We start from the raw sequence: 24,280 nt of genomic DNA on the forward strand, positions 1-24,280 counted from the left end.
TATTTTTGAGAATTGTCGGCTAGAAAACTGGAAATGCTGTCATGGCCAGACTTTGTAGAATAGATGGCAAGAACAACTATAAAAGATGGCAAACATCACTTGATCTTGCCTCAGTGAAAAAGAGAGACCTGGTGATCTTTTGAAATACCATGGAACTTTTTTCACATATTCAGTAATGTCTTATTAGACAAATGCTATGTGCACTAAAGTCAGCCTTGTAAGCAGTAGTAATTATTTTTTTTTTTTTAGCAAACATATATAGTACTGAGCCATACTTGCAAACATTGAAGACTAGAAAAGGGTAAACTGAGAGCAGTTTTTTGTTTCCATGGCCATATGTCCAGGTCAGTTGTTTACTTACCTATTATCCCTAGCAGCTATGTCTGCAGTAAATTAACCACATAGACTGCTTTCTCATAGGAAAAAGATACAAATAGGATAATAAGTCAATGTCCAATCATTCCTTTTTGTTAGATATTGCACCACTACATATTCCAAAGGCTTTCCAGAGTCCTGGGAGCTTAAGCAATAGTTTCACACATTTCATGTTTGTGATATGCATAAAGTACGTTAGGAAGCTAAAAGCAAAATGTGTGTGTGTTGTATGATACTGGGAGGAAAGAACTATGTAATTCCTCATGGCTGTAGGTTAGATAAGGTGGGTGCTAATAACTGCCTATATGTCTCCATGATCTGCTGAGGGGTTGGTTGATACCAGTTGAAAAAAGGTTCAAAGTAAAGCAAAAATTCCTTTTGCATGTCTCGAAGTTGTTTCTTTGGAGGTGTCTTTCAGAAAAGACACCAAAGAGCTCTTTGCAGAAAGGCAACAAGAAAGATAGGCAGGGGTGGTTGTTGCTATTAACGCCAGAGCTAGTACAAGAAATGGCAGCAGGATGAGGAGAGCTGCATGGTGGTGCCTGGCAGGATGGGCTCTGTGCTGGATGCAGAGAGAGTGCAGGGCAAACCAAGATGCAGGGCACGCAGATCACAAAAGACCAAAAGAAAAAAAAGACCAAAAAGAATTGAACAACTCGTCTTTTAATACTTCACATTAGCTCAAAATAGAGTCCTTTGGTGCGGCCACAAGACAATCCCCTCCTATGCTACTTTTTCTTTTCTGTCTGTTGCCATAAATAGTCCTCTTTTCCTTGAATGTTATCTTTGACAGCCCATGAAGTGCCCTCACAGTGGGCATGGAGAAACAGAAGGATCAAAACAATAAATCCTATGCAGGGTTTGAGAAGGCAAGTGCTGAGCAATGGTTTGCGTTGCCTGCTTAGGGAATAAAGAGTTCTAAGTATTTCTATATTTTTTAATACTTGTCCCATTTTGATAACTAGGTGGTAGGAGATAAAAGACAATGAGAATTGTGCTGATGCCACAGTGCTCACAAATCAACCCTTTAAGCCTTTTATATAATGATATTGATATCACACTGTGCTGACTGGACACAAATCATTTGGACCTCCAATGATTTGATAGCTCGCCAGACAAATTTTAGAAAGTATGAGGTCTCCTAGAGGCCCTATCACTTTGTTAACACTCCTCAAACCTGTCATAAGATCCTCTGCTTTACTGTGTTACTGCTTTCCATCCCACCTCTTTTATTTTGCTTCCATACTTGTTTGTTGACCCTGCTAAGTGACTGTTAGTCACTCAGAGAGACTTACACTGCCTCCAGAGAGAAGTGGTAGCAGCACTGGTAATCGGAAACTACCCAGAAATACCTGCACACATAACAAGCTGGAGCAGCAAGGGGTGACATCCAGCTGCTCACCCACATTTCATCACAGAGGTGACATTGAGGTGAGGTGGTCTCAGGACAGTACAGGGAGACACAGGAAGGCTGGTGAGCCAGGTACTGTAGGACACCTATGAGAAGGCATAGTCACTGCACCTCAATTCTAGGGTAGGAGACACAAAGGCTTGTTCACAAGAAGGGCAAACCTGAGGTTTTTAAAGCAAGTATTATGGTCATGAAGATGGCATACTGTACGCATACACAGTAATAACTTACGAAAGAAAAACACATCGATGAAAATAAATCCAAGTTCACCCACAAGAAATCTGAAGTTCTGACACATCTTCATCTCCACAAGAAATACTCCTTTTGACTCCCTGAGACAATCAAGGGTTTCAGCACTTAATAGCCCTCCTCTCTATTACAGTCATATTCATATAACTAGAGAACAGGCCTTAAAGCATATGACTGAATAAACCATTTCCAGCTAATAATTATAATTCATACAATCAAAAAGTTGTGCAGGCAACTGACTACTTAAAATTTATTTGTGTGGAAGACTGCCTGAAGAACTTTCTGTAATAAAAGCACAAAAATCACAGTCTTTTCACATAAGTTTTGTAAACGAATGTGAGAAAAACCTATTTGCAATTATTGCTGCTAGTAGTTGGCCCTTCTAAATATTCTTTCCAATTTAACAGACCCAGGCTGTGATTGCACAATCACAGATATTAATGGTGGGAAAGAACCAGCAAATTCTCTTCTCTAGTTGAGTACAGCTGTCCTCTCTCTTCGTGATGTACTTCCTAACAAAAAACCTGAGGAATTTCTACAGTGTCTATGAATTCTTTCGATGATCCGTGCTTGTCTGGTCTCAAAATCTTCAGTATTGCTTTAAGCATGTCTACTCAGCTGAAATTGTGTTAATGACAGTAGGTTTTTTTATTGCTTATTGAGATTGATGCTTTCTTTGAAGGCTGCTTGCTAATTTAAATCTTTACCTGGTAGTTAAAAAGCAGAGTACATGCTTGTATGGCAGGCATCGGTGTTCTGTCTGCTTCGTACCACGCGTCTTGCTTTGGCTTGCTGTAAATCATAACTCACAGACAAGACACTACTAAAACTTGAGTGAATGAATGTTCAGAGAAAATCAAAATGCCAATTAGTAAATGACAGTCAGATGCAGTATGTTCTTGCTTATTCACGATTATAACTATTAAAATAAATTTGTCTCAGTATCTAAACCAAGCGGGGTGAGTGTCACTAAATTATCCAGGAGATCTGTCAAGTCTCCAATTAACACTGACCATGTCTTGTGCCTGTGTGATAGCAGCCCATTGTCAGGAAAACAAAGTGCCAAAAGCAGTGACCCACTCTCTCTTGAACAGACTACTTATTTTCAGGTACATATCACTGGAGAAGGTCTAAGCACAGTGTCCAAGCAATTGCTCACCATAGAAATAAAAATAGTAAAGAGTGGGAAAAAATACCTTAGAGTATCATGTGGTGCATACTAGGAACCTGGCCACTGCTACAGTGCATCCTTCTTCCATTGCTGTCTTATTTTACTTATTGGCAGATCAGGGTGTTTCTGTTTGCTAAGCACCAGCATTGTGCTTACGTGGACAAGTACAAACAGAATCACTCAGCCAACAGATATACATCAAAGAGTTTGATCTGGGAGGTGCTCATCACCTTCTGAAGATCTCAGATATTTTTTTTAGAATAAGACAGATGAGAGAAAAGTTAGCAAAGACACTACAAAGGAAAAAAAGAATGATAGTCTAATTTGCCCCAGATTTTACAGTACGTGTCACCCGAGTAGCAACTAGCAATTCTTCTTAGCCTTTGCATGCCTTTTTTTACTTGAAAAAGAGTAAACAACAATTAATCTTCATATGAACAGGTATGAGATAGCCCAGTGTCAATTACTGTCTACATAAATGCATAGAAGAATAGTTAAGAGAATTGGGGTATTTCAAAATTGGTACTTAATTAGTAATGCTCTTTCACTTGAGTTCAGACACACTAACTGTAGTTAACACTTAACCCAGAAATGTCAGGCTACATTAGGCATGCACGACAGTTCAGGTACTGATATGGAAAGGTGCTTAACACTAACTCTGAAGGACGGATCAAAATATGTACAAGAAATAGAGCAACTGTACTTTCATATACTTTGTAAATGTACCGCTTGGAGTCAGCTTATATGTCTTCTCTGAAGAGCACACCTCATGTTAGAAGCCTCTTCATACATTTTTCACTTTTCTGCCTTCTCTATGAGCCCTTGCTTACTTTGCCTCCTCACTGTCATCAGCAAAAGATGAGGTAATGCCTTTCAATCACTCCTGGAGGAGCTGCTCTAAGTGACCAATTTGCTGGGCCTTTGCAACCCACCTATGGGGCCAGTGCAAGACAACTCTGAGGGATGAAGCCTGCTCTGCATTAATATAGAATCTTAGAATCATTAAGATTGGAAAAGACCTCTAAGATCATTGAGTGCAACCATTGCCCTAGCACTGCCAGGTCCGCAACTAAACCTAAGCACCACATCTACATGCTTTTTTCATACACTTCTGTGGATGGTATTTCCACAACTTCCCTGGGCAGCATGTTCCAATACTTGACCACCCTTTCAATGAAGATTTTGTTTCTAATATCCAATCCAATCTAATAATAATAATCAGAGAATGAATATGACATGTTTAAGAGAAATAAGTGAAACAGGACTCCACCAGATTTCTCTGTAGTCAGAGAGCAGAAAAACTGAGGATTCCCCTTCATCTCTTCCTCCCTGCAGACTTCCAACTCCTTCTCTACAATAAGGATCTCCTTGTTTTTTCTAATTCGTTGGGTGAAACATTTTATCTCAGTCTCATTCTCAGAAAAGTTTCAGTAGTTGAGCTAAGTTAACTTCAGGTGTTAGCATACTAGGAAAAATTTTAGGCAGAATGTTTCAAATTTGGTAGAAGTATATGATAGTGGAAAATACTTTGTAAGGCTCGCAGCCTTAATGACAGCGATGACCAGGGATCTATCTACACTAGCAAGCAGCGCAGACCAACAGATACAGAACTGTACAGTCAATCAGGTGGACCTGAGAATCTCATACCCAAGCTAAAGATATATCAGGTTCTTCTGTTTTGCTTTGGCTTTAACTTTTAGACTGACTCTGGTCTGATCCCATCAGCTGACTGCCTATTTCAGGCTCTACTCCCATCAGCTGACTGACTGTTTCAGGCTCTCACGCCTCATGCATCCTCAAGGAGCTACTTTTCCAGTTCAGTTTCATGCAGAGGGAATCCAGCTCATGTACTTGGAAATGTCTCCCTGATATGAACCACAGCACAGCAAGCTGAGATGGCTGAGAGATGTGTTGTAAAAGCCAACTCTCACCAGAAATGAAACACGAATATAAATGATATAAATGCATGCTATCAGTTCTAAGGATAATATTGCAGGAACTGTAACAAAGTTATCTACCAAATGTTAACCTGTTCCCATGGGTTCAGCAGAAACTGGAGCTAATGATATTTGCCTCTGTCCATATTCAGAATGGAACATATGTGACAAGATTGATGAGCAAAAGAGAAATGTCAAAACGGGAACATCAGTGACTTAGCCCTCAGTTCAGAACAACTGACAAATAAAAAAATAGTCTGAAAGTTGACAGGTAAAAGTGGGAAGTGAGCAAATGTCTTGGTCTACAAAGAGAGTAAGTTACAGTCTATTTTATGAATAAAGGTTAATCGTGGCAAGGTCAATGAGAGAAGCATGAAAATTACTCTCAGTTGAAAGATATCACTAATAAATTTTACTTGAGCATAGACTTGTTCATATGATAGTATCAGAAACCAAATGAATGACCCATACAGGAACAGGGCAACTTTGCAGACCATAAGGCTCACTGAGTTGGCAACTAAAATTCTTAAAGCCATTGTACCTGTAAAAATTCAACCAATAAAGCTCAATTTGGTTCTCACACTTTTTTTTTAAATTTTATTTTTAATTTGTGTCCTTTCTTTTTCACTAGGATTATTGTTCAGAATGAACTACTCATTTAAAATCTTCTAATCCACAGAGCCCAACTGATGCTGCCTCAGGTCAAAGTGCAAAGCAGCTCCTACCTTACATCCTCTCTAACCCCAACATGTGCTGCATGTATTGGCTTTTAGAATTAGGTGGTCACAAACTAGTTCCTCCCAAAGTACTGTCTGTGAATAACTGTCTGGAGAATAAGCATATGTGATGCAGAGCCATGCTGTTAGATGTACTAAGCAGCAACCAAAACATTAGGTTTTACTTTGAACTAACATGGTGCACATTATAAAATCTCCACATGCTGGAAGAAAGACTAAATCCTCTGTGGTTTGCTCATAAATATTTATAGGATTATTCAGTCCATTGTGTAGTGAACAACCCAATGCATTGTGATGTAAACCAGCCCAGCTTCTGTGTTTATACTGTCTGTCTGACAGAACACAATTACAAAACATGTTTCTCTTTTTCAAATTTCTACTTGAGCTCCTTGAAGCACCTAGAATTTGAGCTTGGCAATGTAGGGCTGTAATTGTCCAGGGATCTGGCATCTTACAGGTTCGAAGTGCATGTATTCTTCAAGGACAAAACCATATACTGTATAGTTTATAGTAACATAAATGTATTCTGTAAAGACAAATCAATAAATTATAAATGTGCATCCTATATTTTTGCTCCTGATAGGGAATTCTATCACCAAGTAGAGCAAACCCACAAAAACAACTTAACTCTAGATTCAGAAATACTGCATTTGCTTTTTATTACTCTATTTTATGTTCAGAATGAATTCGGCTCAGATGTAGGATGTGATTTTCAATTTTACATATTCATAACTGGGGCAATTGGCAAGGTCTGGTGTTTCTAACAGGTGTAAACAGACAAGCTTATCCCTAAATGTGTCTTGTCATTTTGTATTTTTTCTGGTTGTTCCCCACTATTCAGTTTATTTCCTGTTGTAAGTTCTCTTTTATCAGAAAATCATAATCTGAGACAGAGACTGAAATGCTGACTTCCGCCACAAATTAGAAACTGAAAAATAAGAGATGAAAGCAGTGGGAAAGGGAGTCTGTACTGTGCAAGATGCACTTTCATTCTCAAGAGCGTCTGTTTCCTCAAATGAAAGGAAATCTGACAAAAAAAAAAAAAAAGGGGGCTAATTCACCATGGAAATGTGCAAAACTTTTCAAGGCAAAGTCTTTGCGTATGCTAAAGGCACAGATGATGTTCCATGTAAAGCATTACTTTCATCTCTATTGTTTTGATTATGTTGGATCATAAGAATGGATGCACTCCAACTGCCACTTCAAAGCCGTACAGATAATCCTACATCCCACTTGCTTTGTTTGCATATTTAATTTTGCTCAAGCAAAAGCCAAATCAAAGCTCATACTTTATTCTCTGAAAAAATTCCATACAACCTTCCTCAACAGTCCAGCTCATCTGAATGAGGGTGAACTACAAATTTTCTAACTCATTTGAGGATATTTCTATTTACTCTGTCTCTTTCCCTTATTTTACATGATAAAGTGCTTCAATTTCTGGCTGGCTGGAAGTCATCAATCTCCACCATTTTCAAAAATTCTTCCTCTGTAGATCAGGGGGCTCCTAATCTGTGGAGCAGGTGTTGGTGTTGAAGCAGGAGCAACCAGGGGAATATAATTGTTTCTGATGCATGTGACAGTCATTGTCGCTCAGTCTGCAATGCAGGTGTCAACAAAAGCAAGGTCAGACTCCCAGTCGCAGGACATTTTTGCCTTTTCTGGTCCCTGAGCCTGAAAAATGGGGCTGAGAACAGGCAGTCTTTCCCCAGTTTTCTTATAACCCATCTGCAGGCTTTGTGGACTGCTGTGGTGCCTGCAGTGGCTTGCTCAAAGGAGAAAAGAAATAACTGCAATTGTAAAGTTCCCTCATTCAGTGGTAAAACCTTTTCAGGCGATAGGGAGCAGAGAAGCCCAGTGTCTTTTCATCTGACAGGTTTCTCTGTCCCCTCCTTTAAGTCATATAATTTCTGTTCAGGTTATCAAAGAGACACCAAAAGATACAGCCCCACATTGATATCTACTGCTGAAAGATTTTCACCCTCCAGAAAGAGGTCGAGAATATTAATATGAAAGTGAAATAACTAGTTTGTAAGGGTTTACAGACCAAGACCTTTTCAATGTCATTTCTATTCAAAGCATTTCAAACAGCAGGACATATTTAAGTGAATACAGCCCTTTTTCTAGATGACATTATTCCCTCATATGACTTGATACGCAGTTAGATATGTAGTTAGAAATAAATATAACATGGTGATATTCCTTTGGTCTTTCATGAAATCAGGCACCCTACATAGCAAATGTGTGGATGCATTTCTTCTCACCAGAGGGAATACACCTTTCATTCCCTCTGTAAAATGCTACAAAGAATTGAGTGTCTATTTATTGCAATGGGTGCTTTGGGTTCAATAAAGCTGCTAGGAAATATGTGAGAATTCTGGAAACTGTAAAGTCTAGGCCATCTCCTCCTTATTCATTGTTTACTGTACAAATTCTTTATCGATGAGAACCTAGGGACTTATTTTTCACTTGCATCACCTTTACAACTGTATATTTCCATTTATTTCACTGTAATTATTTCTGGTGAAAACGGTCATGTGTTTTAGTGATGTTAGTTTACAATATTTTAATAAAAATGCATGAATCCCCTATGAAAAAGAAAAATCCCGTATCAGCTATTTTCAAGCAGCACCTCTAGACTGAAACTAACAGACCAAAGGAGAAAACACCAGTAGCTTTAAAATATTCTTAGCCCAGAGATATGAGAATCTGCCAATCTCACCTCATGAAAAAACAAGCGCCTGAGAGATTTCAATGTTATTTATCCTTTTTGTCTAAAAGGTCTATGGAGTCTATGGAGTCCCACCTCCATCCATGGACAAAATCCACAAATTAGTGAAGTAAGAAGAATTTCTGCATGGCTTAAAACCAAAAGCAAACAGCTGACTCTTTCAGGCACTCTATTAAAAGAGTAAATTGGACACCCCCCACGTTTGGTATAAGAGCTGAAGAGTGTTTGTATGAAATAATGGACACAGTACAAGACAGTCATGTTCCTGTAAAATTGAGTACATTTCCTCAGGAATTCCTAGAGGTGAAGTATGAATTCCTGTTAATGTGGGGCTGTGTGCAATCTCATAACTGGCCAATGCAGCCTCCCTGTACTGAACAATGAATACTAGACAGGCAGTGTGAAACGTGGGGGAAGAGGAAACAGAAAACGACCAACATAGTCTCGAGCCCTAAATAATTTTTGTAACAACATTAGGCACAAACACCATGGAAACATCCCATTTGTGATGGCAACTTATGGAAAACCCAAGCAAAGAAACTCCACGGCATACTTGCTTCCATGGGCTACATGGCAGGAGTAAATAAAATGGGCCAAGGCACAATCCCAGCCGCTCCAGGGTCTGTTGTGTATCTGGCATGGCTTGCACCTCAACACCTATGTCCTCCCCATCTCTCTCCTGGCACAGACAAAGAGAGTGGGCTCATCTGCCCAGGCTCCTAGGCATAATCCCTGACCTGTGCTGTCTCCAGTATTGGTGGTCAACACGGCCTTTTTGGGTTTCAGCAAAGCTTTTGACACTGTCTTTCATGATATCTTCCTGGACAAAATATCCAGCACATTGCTAAATAAACACATCATGCAATGGATGAGACACTGGTTCACGAGTCAGATGCAAAGGGTTATGGTAAATGCGATTACATCAAACTGGCGACTTGTCAACAACGAGGTTCTGCAGGGCTCCATCTTTGGTCCAGTTCTCTTCAATCTCTTCATAAACGACTTGGATGTAGGACGTTAAGGTATACTATGTTAAGTTCACTGATGACACTAAACTGGGAGGGGCTGCTGACTTCCTTGAAGGCAGAGAAGCCTTTCAGAGAGACCTCGACAAATTAGGGGGCTGGGCAATCACCAATCATATGAAGTCTGAAGTGCCAGATTCTGCACTTGGGATGGAGGTAACCCTGGGTATGTACAGACTGGGGAGCGAGAGGCTGGAGAACAGCGACATGAAAAGGAACCTGAGGGTCCTAGTTGATGGTAAGAGGAATATGAGACAGCCAGGAAGGCCAACTGTGTCCTGGGGTGCATCAGGAAAAGCATCACCAGTCAGTCGAGGGAGGTGATTGTCTTGCTCTGCTCTGCACTGGTGCAGCCTCACCTTGAGTACTGTGTGCAGTTTGGGGTGGCACAATATAAGAAAGTTATAAAGCTGAGACCATCCAAAGAAGAGCTAAGAAAATGGTGAACAGCCTAGATGGGAAGCTGTATGAGGAGTGACTGAGGTTTCTTGGTCTGTTCAGCCTGAAGAAGAAGAGAATTGCGAGATCTACAGCTTCCTCAAGAGGTGAAGTGGAGGGGCAGGCACTGATCTCTTCTCTCTGGTAACCAGTGACAGGGTCCAATGGAACGGGCTGAAGTTGTGTCAGGGAAGGTTTAGGTATTAGGGAAAGATTCTTCACCCAGAGGATGGTTGGACACTGGAACAGGCTCCCCAGGGAAGTGGTCACAGTCCTGCCAGAGTTCCAGAAGCATTTGGGCAAAGCTTTCAGGTGCATGATGTGATTCTTGGGGCGGTCCTGTGCAGGGCCAGTAGTTGGACTCTACTAGTAGTTGGTACTTTCCAAATCAGGATAATTTATGATTCTATGAAATACATGATGGTATTGTTCTCACCCAGGGAGTAATAGAGGATGATGGTCAAACTCATTTTCTGGCCTTGTTGGGTTCATTGGTCCGGACAAGGCGATTGAAATTCTGTAATGCACACGGAGTGTGTTGAAAATAGGAGGACATCCTGATAATAACTATGACTAATACAGAAAGTAGGGTCTTGAGGAGAATGGCAAACTCTTTTAGTCTTTTAGGACTTTCATAATCCATTTTAGCTGACTGTGAAAAAATGAGCAGATTAAAGATATTCTGAAGTATTTTGCGTTTTTTTCCTTGGAGTCTAGTAACTTGGATCATATTGTAGTTAAGTAAGATTGCTAGAGAGAGTTATATTATTACTCTTATTAATTTTATTATTATATATATTAATATTATTTTTATATTTTAATTTTATATACTATATTAAGACAATTACACATTTTACTGTATCAATATAATTTTATATTAATATTCTAGTTTGCATTAGAAAAATTTCCATCATTAGGAAAAGCACACAAACTCTCTGGTACAACAAGGCCTGATTAAGGTCCCATCTTTACATCCTTATGTAGGATTCGCACAAGAAAATAAAAAAGTTAATGCCAAAATGAATTTTGTAATAGGAAAATTTCTCAAGAAAGTCACTAAATTTGAAATTATATCTATTAAGCTTTCCAGTGGGAAGGACCTGTCCCAGATAGCATATTGATAAGTTATTGTGTTGTATCAACTGTTAAAGCTTGGTAGCATGAGGCAGATACAGTCCACGTTACCAGTGAACAATATGACGGCACAGATAATGAGACTCTCATTATTGAAGACTGAAATATGTTTAAATGACCTGCAGTTTGGGTGCACAAGTGAGCATGCTCTAAAAATACAAATGAAGAAAAGAGAATTTTCTTTTTCCTTTACAATTTGGTTTTGATCAAGGGAAGGGAGAAGAAGGGTCTTTCCAGGAGTTCATTCCCACTTGCCCAAGTAAAAATTCAGTATCCAGGGAGGGGGAACTTGTCAATCCCTGGTCAGTAGTGATAAGAACTACCAAGAAGATGAAATTTATAAGAAAAGCCTCCAGGTAAAGAAGAGGATATTTCAGGCACCCACAAGAGTTCATCCTTGAAAAATTTTTTCTGGAAATCAGTGTATTCCTTAAATAAATACTCAAGCTGTCTGGTTTAAGCAACCAGATTGTAACTTTAGTTTTCTATGTTGATCCTTCAATTTTAATTTATTATTAAAATATAATATTTTTATATTATGCATGTATGTGTGTGAAGATATCAGGTGCGTTATAAATTAATAAAAAAGATAAAAATAAATTAAAGAAATCACAGGTAAAAATGGAAATTATTATGTTCTTTTAAGAGGCTGTTTAATTACCTACCACTTTTTACTGTCATTCACAATGATTATCCATTAATCTACATAACATTAATTTACATAGGAGGTAATGGAAAATTAAGCTAAGAAAGTTCCACATCACGGGGAATGATTTCTTGAAAGATCTTTACTTTTATCATATATTCAGACAGATCTAGTAGATGTTTTCTGCAACACTTGATTTATTCAATTATCATTTTCAGACTAGCATCAGAATTATGGAGCAGTACAATTATTCATAATTTTTGTCCTTCCATGTGAACAATTGTTTCAACTGAAGCCTTCTACATAGGAGAGAAGAAATTAAATTTGCTTTCCAGGTTTCTACTTCAAGATGACTTTGTCGTTTCAGAATAGTTACTGACACCAGATAAAAACTTATAAACTGAAAGTAATTCACATGAGTCTCTCTTTCAAGACCTCTAGCAACCTTACCTATTCAGATCATAATCAATCCACTGCAAAGAAATGCCTCAAGCATCCATTTCACTGAATCTATTCAGAACCTTCTGAGGACACGGAAGTCCTTACAGATGCTTATTCCTAGCCTCAACTTCAAACCCTGTCCTTCTCATCTGTGTTTGTTGGTTTTCTTTCCATGACATGAGACTCACTTCTTTGTTCTATAAAAGTGTATTAAAAGGCAAGTGTATTAGGCAAGCCTGACAACCATGGAAAAATTCAAACTGAAAAGAAGGTAACTTCATCAGGTAACTCTATGTCAATTATTACTGTGATATTTTAAACCATCACTTCTTAGGTACTTATCAACATTCATCTTGACTGCACTCATGTATAATAAACTTTTTATTGGTCTCTCTCGGTATACTGCAGTGTCATCCAAACTCTGCTCTCTGGTACCTTGTGTGAGTCTCATGGGCTATAATCTCTATGTGCTTTCATTCCTCCCCCACAGAGCTACACATACAGCTAATCTGTGAATGAAGAGTGTTGTGGCAGCCATGTCCTCTGGCAGGCACTGAAGTAGCAGAAGCTCAGTGTCTTTGCCTACACAACGTGTCAGAATTTTGCATGAACTGGGCTGTTTCCATGCCCATCACCTTTCATGGGAGAGCTCATAGGAGCTAAGTGAGTATTTATGGCAAAGGATGGAACTGCCCCTTAACGCGTCCACCATGCCCTGTTTTCAAACTTGTCACCTATGCAGGTGCCAGGAAAACACATCCTGTGCTAGACCTCACATCTGCCGGTGGGATTCCCCTCTCTACTTTGAAAAAATCAAGGGAAACACTTACATTTTTCAACAGTTTCTATAATACTAGATGGTGAACGTGGAACAATCAAAAAATTAGCAGATTTATTAGAGAATTTGGGCCAGAAGCTTTAGCTACAAAATCTATGAAGGCAGCATTTACAGAATGCAGGGCTTTTAAAACTTACTCTGCACTGCAATCTTCCTATATCAAAATATATTTTCTCAGAAAAGCTTGTCTGTTTTTGTGGGTAGTTCTGAGAGAAGCATATATGTATCTTGACTTTCTCCCTTGGTGAAAATCAAATCATTCTCTCAAAGCTTAAGAAGCATGAGTTGTTTCACTACTTGTTTAGTGAAATCCCTGCTCTGGATTCTCCTAGTCCCCTAGGGCAAAACAGAAAGCATTGCAAATCATCAGAGACCACAGCTGAGAGAAAAAAAAATCTTTCTGTAGTCAGGTCACATTCAGGTAACAAATTTTAATGGAAGAGCTAGGCTGTGGATTCAGTACATGATTAAAAGAAAAATGTCCTGTCAGTTGCAGCTCACACAGAGATGGGTTTTAATCAGTGAATATTTTTCCCCCATATAAGAAAGTCTGGGCACATGGGTATCAACTACAATATGCAGACAGCATCATCCTGATGAGTATGAGCGAGCACAGATCTATTGCTGTAAGGCTCAGCAAGACTTAACTCAGGGAGGCTCACCTCTGGTTTGCCTGTGTCCTTTACGCTACATGTGCAGATTAAGGAATCAAACTCTCCTAGTAAAATACCTTTTCATTATTTAAAAGCACATCTGCATGTAAAAATCAATTAGAGAAATGTGGGTTTTGGAAATAAAAAAAATAAATTCAGCAAAGCCAAGCCTATCTGGCCAGAGCTATCAATCACCATGTAAACTCTTAGTCTAGAGAAGGAGTTAATTTCCTTGCCTAGTTTATCAACTTTGCAGCTGGAGCAGACTTGGTGCTGCACACTGCTGGCAATGCAGCAAAGCTCTTTGCACTGAATTGCAGCTTGGCAGAAAGGTGCAAATTTGATTCCACCTTCTGAGTAAACTGTCATGCACTGATTGCCACAGAGGCTGCTGAAATCTTGTGAGTGTCCTGAGAGGCTTCAGTGTCCTGAAGACAACTAGGGAGCAAATTTCTGAATTTCCAGGATCTTTGGTGTCCCAGTAGCCCATCAAACTGTTAATGGGTTCCAACAATATATTCAATAAAATATCTCTAAAATTAAAAGCAAACACCGCTTCTACTTTTCTTAATGAAAAATATTTGATTTCTGCGCTCTCTAAAAAAAAATGTTTTGATTGATAAACTTTGTTACACTTTCCACTTTATTCTCTTATAATTTCCAACTTCCTAGTGCAATATTCAGCATTCTGCCCAGCTCTAAAGACAGCATGTAGGCACATAGGTTTGTTGAGGCACTTTAACCTGGTTTTACCTCTTCCATCACCTCTCCTGCTTATTTGCAGAGATGCTGCCTTGTATTGGAATTTGTGACCACCAAGTTTACTGTGCACTGTGCAGCTGCAGCTCCCTGCTCAGTGCTAGGTCAGGTTAATTTGAGAACACCGGAAATGACACGAAATGAAAGTGTCTATCTGAGAATTACGGTAACTAAGTTGCAGACGTATAGTCTACTACACTGTTTCTGACATGAGTTTGGTAATTATGAGAAGTTTAAGGAGTAAAAAAACCCTAAATATTTTCCAGATCTCCCTTTATCTCCAGTGTTCCATCATAGTTTGCACCAAGCTCCATAAAAATTCAAATTAACTACTGAGTTTTATTTTTACTTTAAATATTTTTGGGTAAAGAAAAGTATTTCAGAATACCTGCCCAGAATTTCATTAACATTTTTGTACAATAAAAACATTGTCATAGTAATTTTCATGTAAAATGGAAAACAACTCTATATCATATACCCCAAAATGTCTAAAACAATTAAGTTCTCATACAGATTAACTGACAAGGCGAAGGCACTACTACGTTGCTAATGCTTGAACTGTTGTCTGTTATATCCTCACCTTTAGCCAGCTCTGCTGAAGTTGCCTACCTCTTTTTCACAAATCCATATAATAACAGTTAATGAATAAATGAGCATGCAAACAGCTATATTATCAGTGGTTTCAGTTCCTGTTAAATGAGCTACTTGAAAAATCAAACATCCTTGGACCGACAACTGAGATGGAAAACCACAGATTTATCTTGATCTTGTTTCACATAGTTGCTTTATTGACTGAGATTGGTAATTAGACAAATATACTTGTGTATTTTACTATCTACGCACTACCATGAATAATGAGGTCTAACTAAATCTAACAAGAAAGGACAAGGGCATTTGAAATCATTGTACCTGATTAATTAAAATAGAAAAACCTGCAAATGTATGGATGACAAGTCTCAAAATACTAACAAGTAGGTTTTTAAAAGTGTTCAGTATCAACGTACATCAATAATTATGAATCTTTTGGACAGCTAATGACCATTTTTACAGAATATGAGGTAAGAGCTAGAAATATAATTAATTAATTTTTTTTTAGCATAACATACCTCATGAAGTTCAACAATGGGGAAGCACAAAGTCCTGCACTTTGGGAAGAACAACCCTCTGCACTGAAATACGATAGGGGCTACCCAGTTGGAAAGCAGTTCACCAAAAAAAAAGACTTGGGGGTTGTGGTGAACATCAGGTTGAACATGTGTCAGCAATATGTTCTTGCCTCAATGAAGGCAAATGACATCCTGGGCTGCATTAGGTAAAGTATTGCCAGCAGATAAAGGGAGGTGATCCTGTCTATCTGTTCAGCACTGGTCATGCCACAACTGCAGCGTTGGGTCCAGGTCTTGAATGGAGGGTGTAATGAGGATGGAGCCAGGCTCTTCTAAGTGGTGCCCAGTGCCAGGACTAAAGACAAAAAGCACAAACTGAAACACTGGAGGTCCCCTACAGAACAGAAAACACTTTTTCAGTCAGAGGGTTATCAAGCCCTGGCACAGGTTGTCCAGGAGACTCCAGATTGTGGAGTCTCTCTCCTTGGACATATTCAAAAGCTGTTTGGACACAGTCCTAGGAGGACTGCTTTATGCTGACCCACTTGAGTGTGAGGGTGGTTGGATGAGATGACTTCCAGAGGTCCGTTCCCACCTCAACCCTTCTGTGTGATTTTGTGACTAGGAGGTTGCAATTTTTTTACTAGTGGTAGACATGTCACCGAGCATTCAGACACAAAGCTGTTTTGGAAGCCTGTTGCCTCTTTGGGGAAAGTGTACAACATTTATAAATTTGAGAGTTGAAAGAAGCACTGAGAAGACATCTTCTCAGGCCATAAAGTTTAGCAGATATATTTTATATGCTCTTGTTGTCTAATACAAATCCCGGAAAACAGTGACCAGCTACATGTGGCTTTGTCATCTTTTGCACACAGAATCATAGTTAGAGACAGATATAAAGTTGTTTTCCTCCAACTACTACACAGCAATGCAAACTGCCTCTGCATTGTCACACTGCTGTATCCATACCAGATACACCCCTGTACCAGAGTGAGTGCAACCAATACTGAATGAAGACTAAATTCTTTATCTAAAAATTCTTTAATGGTTTTGGCCTCAATGGTCTCTATGGTACCAGAGAAAGAGTTTCAGAAAAAAAGCTCTGTTACTTTTGCTAGCATCTTCACTTCACCATTTAAGCAAAAGACACAGCTTTCTCTCGAGGCCAAATACAAATGAAATTAATTCCCACAATAAATAAAGAACACCTCAGTCCTTGCAGATTTGTGCCCCCAGTTCAAGGTGTTTTCAGATTTGAATTCTGTCTGCACATCAAGAGGGTACATGTCCAAGAGCAAAAGAACATTCAGAAACAGCTCAGAAACTAAATCTTTATCCTGAAAGTCTAGCTACATGTCCCATTCTCATCTGGGAAGAAGGTGGAAGAACAATAGACACGAGAGAGATATGTGGCCCTTATTACAGGGCTAGAGGGGCTCACACATTCCCCCATTAGGATCACAGAAGAGCTTAATAAAACAGAACACACCCCTGTATGGAAACCCAACACCATCTCTATAAGTGTCATAAATGTCACTGTAACAACTCAATGTGACATGAAAACATACCTTTCTCTACCATGCCAAAAAGGTGGGGGTTATGTTTCTCTGGTAGAGATTTAAAAAATAATATGTTCTTCTACACCCTTGTGGGTAAATAGACCAACTATCTACTTCCTGCCAAGATCCTGCCTCAGACCATATGGAGGAACAAACGCCTGGGAGCATTCCTGGCACTGGCATGCTGTAACCCATGCCATTATACATGTGAGAGGTTGGCCTGCTGTAGTCACCACTCTTCCCTCACAGTTCCCAGTCACAGTTTTAATCAAGGGAACAATCCCAGGGATTATTCCTGTTGGATGGTTTGAAAGCACCAGCATGATTTGGAGGCTGACACCATCAGCAGAAACACAAGTTGTTCTGGCCCTGTTGGCCTCAGTATCCAGCTCCTTCAGGGTGCTTAATTATGTGTACAGAGGAAGTCTATCCATCTTGCAGGAGTATCATGCAGACTCATGGTGACCACACTATCCAGTTCCTAATTTGGCTGTCAGGAGTGCTTTTTCTTATACTTGTGATATTACAACTTCATTACATTCTGCAGAAAAAAATACATTTTTCTGACTATGTTTTGTGCTTGGTAGTGTATGTGATAAGCTATTCCCCACTGATAACTTTACCTTAGGCAGATATGCTCAATGCTCTTTATTTCACCATGGAAAAATTCAATATTCCTAATCTCCCTATATCACATCTTTGCCTGGATTTACAGTGTAGTGAAAACCAGTCTCTCATAATTTAAAGAAATGTTTAATATCTTCAACTCCTGATCACCTAAATAGCCACCCAGAATCAGGATGAGATATAAAGTCACTGTTCCACCAATAAAAGACTTTTTTTAGAAACAACTATAAAGCAGATACAAAAAGAGCTTTACTGTGTTAGAATTAAATAAATGAATGCCAAGCCCATTCCCTAAAGCAGGGTCTAATGTAGTCACAACTGCAGCATTCTGTACATACAAAAATCTTTATACCAGCTTAAAAAAAAAATAAAAAAATCACCTTTCAAAAATGCTACTAGTGAGTTATATATCTCAACAGATATCCAATATTTACCCCTGGAGGGATTTCTTCTTACAGAGGCTCTAATTCCCTACCAAATGGAAGTGTTCACATTCCCAGTCATTTGGACAAGGGTTAGCATGATAAAATGATTTGTTATGCCAATAAAGTTTTTTGTTACACTGTAAAATGGTTTGTTATGTGACTACTGCTACATAAAAATGTTATGAAAATTAAGTGGGTTGTAAGATCCAAAAAAGAATAGGCTGCTTCTGGGACTAGCTACTAGGAAAAGGAAAAAAAGAATGATCTTCTGATCTACAGTCCTTCAGTACTTTGAAAAGACAACTTAAATGACCTTTTAACTAACAATTGATATTGGTACCCCAATTAGGAAAGCTGTTATGTATCCAAAATGGATGTGAACTTCCTCAGGTCAACAGTACTCAGAAAATGGGAGGAAACTGCAATAAATTTATTAATCTACGTGGTGACTTCTGTCTTGTGTGACAGTAAATGAAACAAGCCTAAATTACAATTCAGACTGGAAACTGAAGTACAGACTCATGGTATGTTTATCATAACATGTCACAGATGGGATAGCAAGACAGTGAAACTGGAGGAAAACCTTCCTTTGTGTACAGTATTTTAATTTTAATACTGTGTATATCAATCAAAGCAGTATCTGAAACTGCAACTCTTTAATGCATAGTCATGCCTTATAAGTTCCTGGTACATTTGCAATGAATTGTATCCAGAATGGCAATCAGTCACTCCTTCAGAAAGGGAAGACCAGTTACTTCTTATGATTTATAATTATTACATAATTTCTATACTTTTAAAATTTTAATATTTGTTTTAGTTTGTATATGTTAATCAGGTTTATTCTATTGTTATAATATCAATATTTGTGTTCCTGTCATTTAACCAGAACTCTACTGCACCATTAATTGCAGAAGAAAACAGTTCCTGATTTCAACAACCAGCTGTACTTCCACCGAACACTCAATTTGTTAATAATCACAAAAATGCTAGAAAAAATTTTTAAGATAATACACCTTTTCTTATAGAAGTGGAGTATTTAAAATATTTCTGTTCACCTTTTAAACTAATGGCACTTCAGTTTCCCTTCTGCAGACTCACTGATGCAGAATGAAAAACACTGTGTTGTGAGAAATGTGCTGCAAATGAAGAAATCATGGGAGAAGTAACCTGCTTTCAGTAGCAGGCCCCCACAAAAGTAAGGAAGAAGCATTCAGTTAAGCTTCACAGATACAGTGTGCAGAGTTCATCTGGAAGGCACACTTTCACAGAAACTTCATGATTTATGTCAGCATATGCAGGGTTGGGTTGCAAAAGATGTAATTTTGTCTTCACTGGAAAAGATCCTGACTCAAAGTCTTTTGCTGCCTGAATGGAAGGCAGGAGGAGAAGGCTTGCGTAGGTGCTTGTGAGGTCACTGATGCCCGGGAAGCTGATAGACCAGGAGCAGACACATTCTTGTATAGGCAGATGTGATGTCAGTGATGTGTAAACTAAGTGTACTAATTCAGACCTGGATTTTCAAGTGGAATTTCATTAATCAGAGATGTACAAGTTTATCCAAGTTTGATTAAAAGTAGTGGCAAAGAAAGAGCACTTGACATCTTATAAAAGGCATGTAGTACCGCAGAGAAATTATCTTGAACTTTCAGACAGCTGGACAGGATGACAGACATAAGCACATATACTGATTTTTTTTTCTTTTGAAAGAGAAAGTCCTTATCTTGAAAAAATGTAAAAATTAAAATTTGAAAATAATTTTTAAACTAATGAGTGAGATTTATTCTGAAGATCCCTTTTACTTTGCAAGTGGTAGTATTTACCAGTCAGTTAGTAAAACAGCTTGAAATACTGAACAGACCAGGAATATCTATCCTTTCTGATTGCTCAGACATAATTCACCTGACTAGCAGGTGTGGACTGCAGACTGCATCTCTTCTCCCACTGTCTCACAAGTACTAATAGCCATGGTTAGCAAGAGCACATATATTCTCAATTCACAAATATTTATGTTCTCAAAATAGGTCTGGGCATCTGGGGTGATCAATCCTATATGCAATCACTTGGAGTTAGCCAATTGCAATGTGCTACACACAGCTATGTAGAGAAAGAGCTACCACCTAGGAGATCACATGCAGCTCCATGACAAACAACTTGTTAATCACAAGCAGAAGCAGCCAATAGATTGAGGAAAGACTGTGGCTTTTGCTCCCAAAGCAATATATGCTCCAGCAGTTCCCTGCACTGCAGGCTTTTTATAACGACTTCTTACTGCATTTTTTGTTTGGTGTTGCAACAACTGTGGACCATGGAAGCAGTACATTCTGATAACACAGAGCTCCAGGAAGGAACAAATAACATATGAATGCGTACTTTAATTCCTAATACTTCTCTGACCCTTTTCAAGCATTATGTCCATATCTCACTTTGGGAAGAAACTTAGCCATGTATCATGTAAAATATATTTACATTCAGGGCTGAATAAATGCCATGTGAACTTTAGAAAGATTTAGGCAAATTAATTTTGGTCAAGCCTACTCTCCTTTGCTGTACATGCCTTAATGAATGAGAGCCAAGTACTTGAGTTAATTTTCACCTGTCCCAGCAGAGGCCAGAATGGAGACTATGCCTCCATTGAGCTTGACAAGATATAGGGAAGGAAAAGAGCAGGGCACATTTTAATAACATGTATATAATTCTCTAATTCAAAATACAATCAAAAGTCTGTGCAGCTACACATCAACTACTACATTCCCCTTCCAGGACTCGCAACAGCAGCAGGCTGCATGTGAAAGGACTGAGGAATCCCAGTACAAAAAGAAACATGAACTTACAGAGAGGAGTATTTGGATAGCACTGTGAATGACCTCTAGATACTGGAAATCAATGATGCAGCCTGTCACGGAGACATAGGAGTAATCCTCTAGGACACCAGGGGCAGAAGGACGAACCACCCTTCGTATACAGCCGGGTCCATGTTCCCGCCACCAAGAGCGGTGCATTGAGATGTTAAAGGTCATGAGATCCGTTTCCTAGGAGAGAGAGGGAAAAAGTGTGAAAACCTCTGACTTGCTTTACTTTCTTTAAGGTAAAGCAAGGGGAAATAAAAGATCTTTTCAATTATATTTAAGGACAACAAGATAACTAATTTGCCTTAACCCTCATACCAGTAATTTTAACATAAAAGTAGGATGTTGGAGTGGAGAGAGGAAATTGCAAACATACATTGATTATATTGCAGTTGCACAGAGAAGCTCATGCCTGGTAGAAGAACTGTCATGCCAGATACTGTACAAAACAGTGCATAACCTATGTCCCCATGGGATTACAGCCTGAAAAACAAATTTTGTTCTTACTTGATTAGAATGCCACTTAAGGATTAATATTTTTTAAGAGGTAACAGAGACAGTTTTACCTCGTGGTTCTAGAAACAATCTAAATCAAACTTCAATCATATTTATTTAAAATATTATCTATAAATCATATCTATTATTTTAAGTAGGATCACAGGTAGCCAGGCTGTTCCAGTTGCCAAAGATTCAAATGAAAAGATGCCTCCAGTCAAGCACCCTCCTTTCTTTTCTCCCCTCTGCCCATCACCCAGATTACCACCTCCTCAGTTCAGTGAAGAAATTTGCTTCTGTGAACAGATCTGGATTTAAAATAAAAGCAATAACTTTTATTCATTCAAATCATCTTCCTGATCAGCTATTAAATCTACTCTAATGGGTACTGGTTGTACTGTAACCCACACAGCATGTACAATGTCTGTGCATTTTAATAAACTTCATCCCACTTCCACTTGGAGCAATGAAAATGCAAACCTACTAGTGTACTAAGATTTTCTAACAGCTTGTCTATGAAATACAAACAGGAAAATTCACTTGAATTAACAACAGATTTAGGTCTTTAGGTCATGCTTAGGCAAAATACACTGAGGTCGAATGGATGCCATTTAAATGCAAAAAAATCCCAAAACAAACCACTACTCCTCACTGGAGATAAATGAGAGTTGAGTTATATTGATAATTAAATAATTAATTCAGATTTATGTTTCCATGTTTCCTATTCTCAACTCCAAGGTAGCTGTAAAAAATGGGCATAAAATTGTCATCCAGATGCCCACAAAATACCATTGGCTTACATACATGCCCTCTTGTCAGCACTGTCATGACACTGATTTGCCTTTTGCATCCCACTCCAAAAATCTGTCCTATTACTCTATCCTACTTTCACCCTGACCAAAGGGCTATTTGGTGCAGATTCCAGTTGCAGAAGTAGCCCTTTTGTTCTCCTCTGTTAATTGCCTCTATTCTGGCCTCACCTGAAAATTACCTCCAGCCAGTGTATGTTGCTGCTAGTTAGTAGTAAGAAATCTGCCTTTGTAATCTTCTGTTTTACTGTCCATAAGTTTTTTACCCTTTAAATGCAGACTTGCTGGAACATTATTTCCAGTTGACAAGGTATTTGTCTTTTGGCTTTGCATGTCCACCCTTGATACTAGTTTAGAAAATTTTCAGCTGCAGCCTGAAAACAACTTGTGAAATCAGCAGCTAACAGACAGTTCAGTTTAATGAAAATATAATCATAAATACGGAGTCACAGGAAACAACGAAGGCTGTCTTTGTGAAACAATACCAGAGACTGCACACTGTTATCAAGTATTTTTAACAATTATAAGGTCTAAGAAATGCCAGTTGTCAAGCAGCACACACATATTCACTCTCATGTACTTCAGTAGCTCTTTGTTGAGTAGGAATACAGATTAATGGGTTAGTGTATATCAAGTACTGCAAGGTAATGCTTTGTTATCACAACTGTGGGAATAAATCGTGATGTCCATGGCACTGGTGTCTCAACTTTCTTTGCTTTTGAGAGTTTTTTAATATTTTCCCTTCTTTTTTGTCTTCAATATTATACTCTATTTCAGTGCTTGTGCTTGGCTAGTTCACAGCCAACGGCACCAAAAAATGGTAAATTTGCATAGGCAAACAGCTTGATAAATGTTGCTGACACATTTAAAATGTAAGAATTTGTCATGTGACTAGTAGAAACAGCTCATTAATAAAATCTTTTATTTCTGGAATACTGTTATGTTTGGCTCTTGGAATGATTAAAAAAAAATTGCTTGACTTGATGGCATGTTTAGAGATACTGAACTAGATGGTCCTGTTCATATTTCAAGGTTGCTGGATTCAGGTAGAAAGGAAAGAGCAAAAAACCCTAAAGAGATGTCATCACAGCACTTTCCACTTTTAAAAAAATAAATTATTGTTCAGAAGCTATGGGTCAAGGCTGTAACAAGAGATTTTCATAGTTACTTTTCACTGCGTGTATTACATTCTGAGCTCCAAAAGCAGGTAAAAGGAGATAATGATGGCCCAACAAAGATCAGTTTTAGAAATGCAAACAAAACTACTTGGTGCATTAGTTTGACCTCTAAAATATCAATTCACAAAATGGCACCCATAAACTGTTCTGGCTGATAAATGTTAAGCTGCCAATCGATAAAAGAAAGCCTGACCAAAAAAAAAAAAATCAATTTTTTTTTTTTTTTGACAGCTGAAACATACCCCTTTCTAACTACTTGGAGATTCTTAATCCATAAAGTGAGTCAAATGCACCAGGGTTTGAGCATATATCTTGGCTTTAATTCCATGCATCAGCAGGTAAATTATACCTCCTCAGCTGGTAACTTCTCCGACAGATGTCATAAACAAAGAGGGGGCAGAACACAGATAACAGAACTTCCAGGAAAATCATGTGGGATTTAGGGAAGTGATACAGGGAAAGGGAAGCCTTGTTTCCTATTCCTTCCTTTATTCAGCCAGCACTAAAATAATACTCCAATCTGTGCTAAGTTCACTCCTGAGTGTAGATCAGCCCTGTAACCACACTGCTACTAATGTAGAGTCCCACTTAACTGTCTATTTAAGCTTTTAAACTATGTATAGGATTTGTGTTGGCTGTCAGCCCAAGGATTAATTTTGATCATTATTGGAAATCATTGCTGTGGCAGGTACT

The 24,280-nt window shown here is 38.6% G+C and overlaps 1 protein-coding gene across 2 annotated transcripts in view; it reads right to left on the reverse strand.

The window, feature by feature from the left end:
- Positions 1-24,280, reverse strand: part of NKAIN3 (sodium/potassium transporting ATPase interacting 3) — a 354,927-nt gene that overhangs the window by 65,762 nt on the left and 264,885 nt on the right. For both annotated transcript variants that reach the window (XM_032710736.1, XM_032710729.1), the window contains exon 4: positions 21,091-21,288. In XM_032710736.1, coding sequence (XP_032566627.1) covers positions 21,091-21,288 — 198 coding nt within the window. The remainder of the gene's footprint in view (positions 1-21,090; positions 21,289-24,280) is intronic.

This window comes from Chiroxiphia lanceolata, chromosome 1, assembly GCF_009829145.1.
Source record: "Chiroxiphia lanceolata isolate bChiLan1 chromosome 1, bChiLan1.pri, whole genome shotgun sequence".
Taxonomy (NCBI): domain Eukaryota; kingdom Metazoa; phylum Chordata; class Aves; order Passeriformes; family Pipridae; genus Chiroxiphia; species Chiroxiphia lanceolata.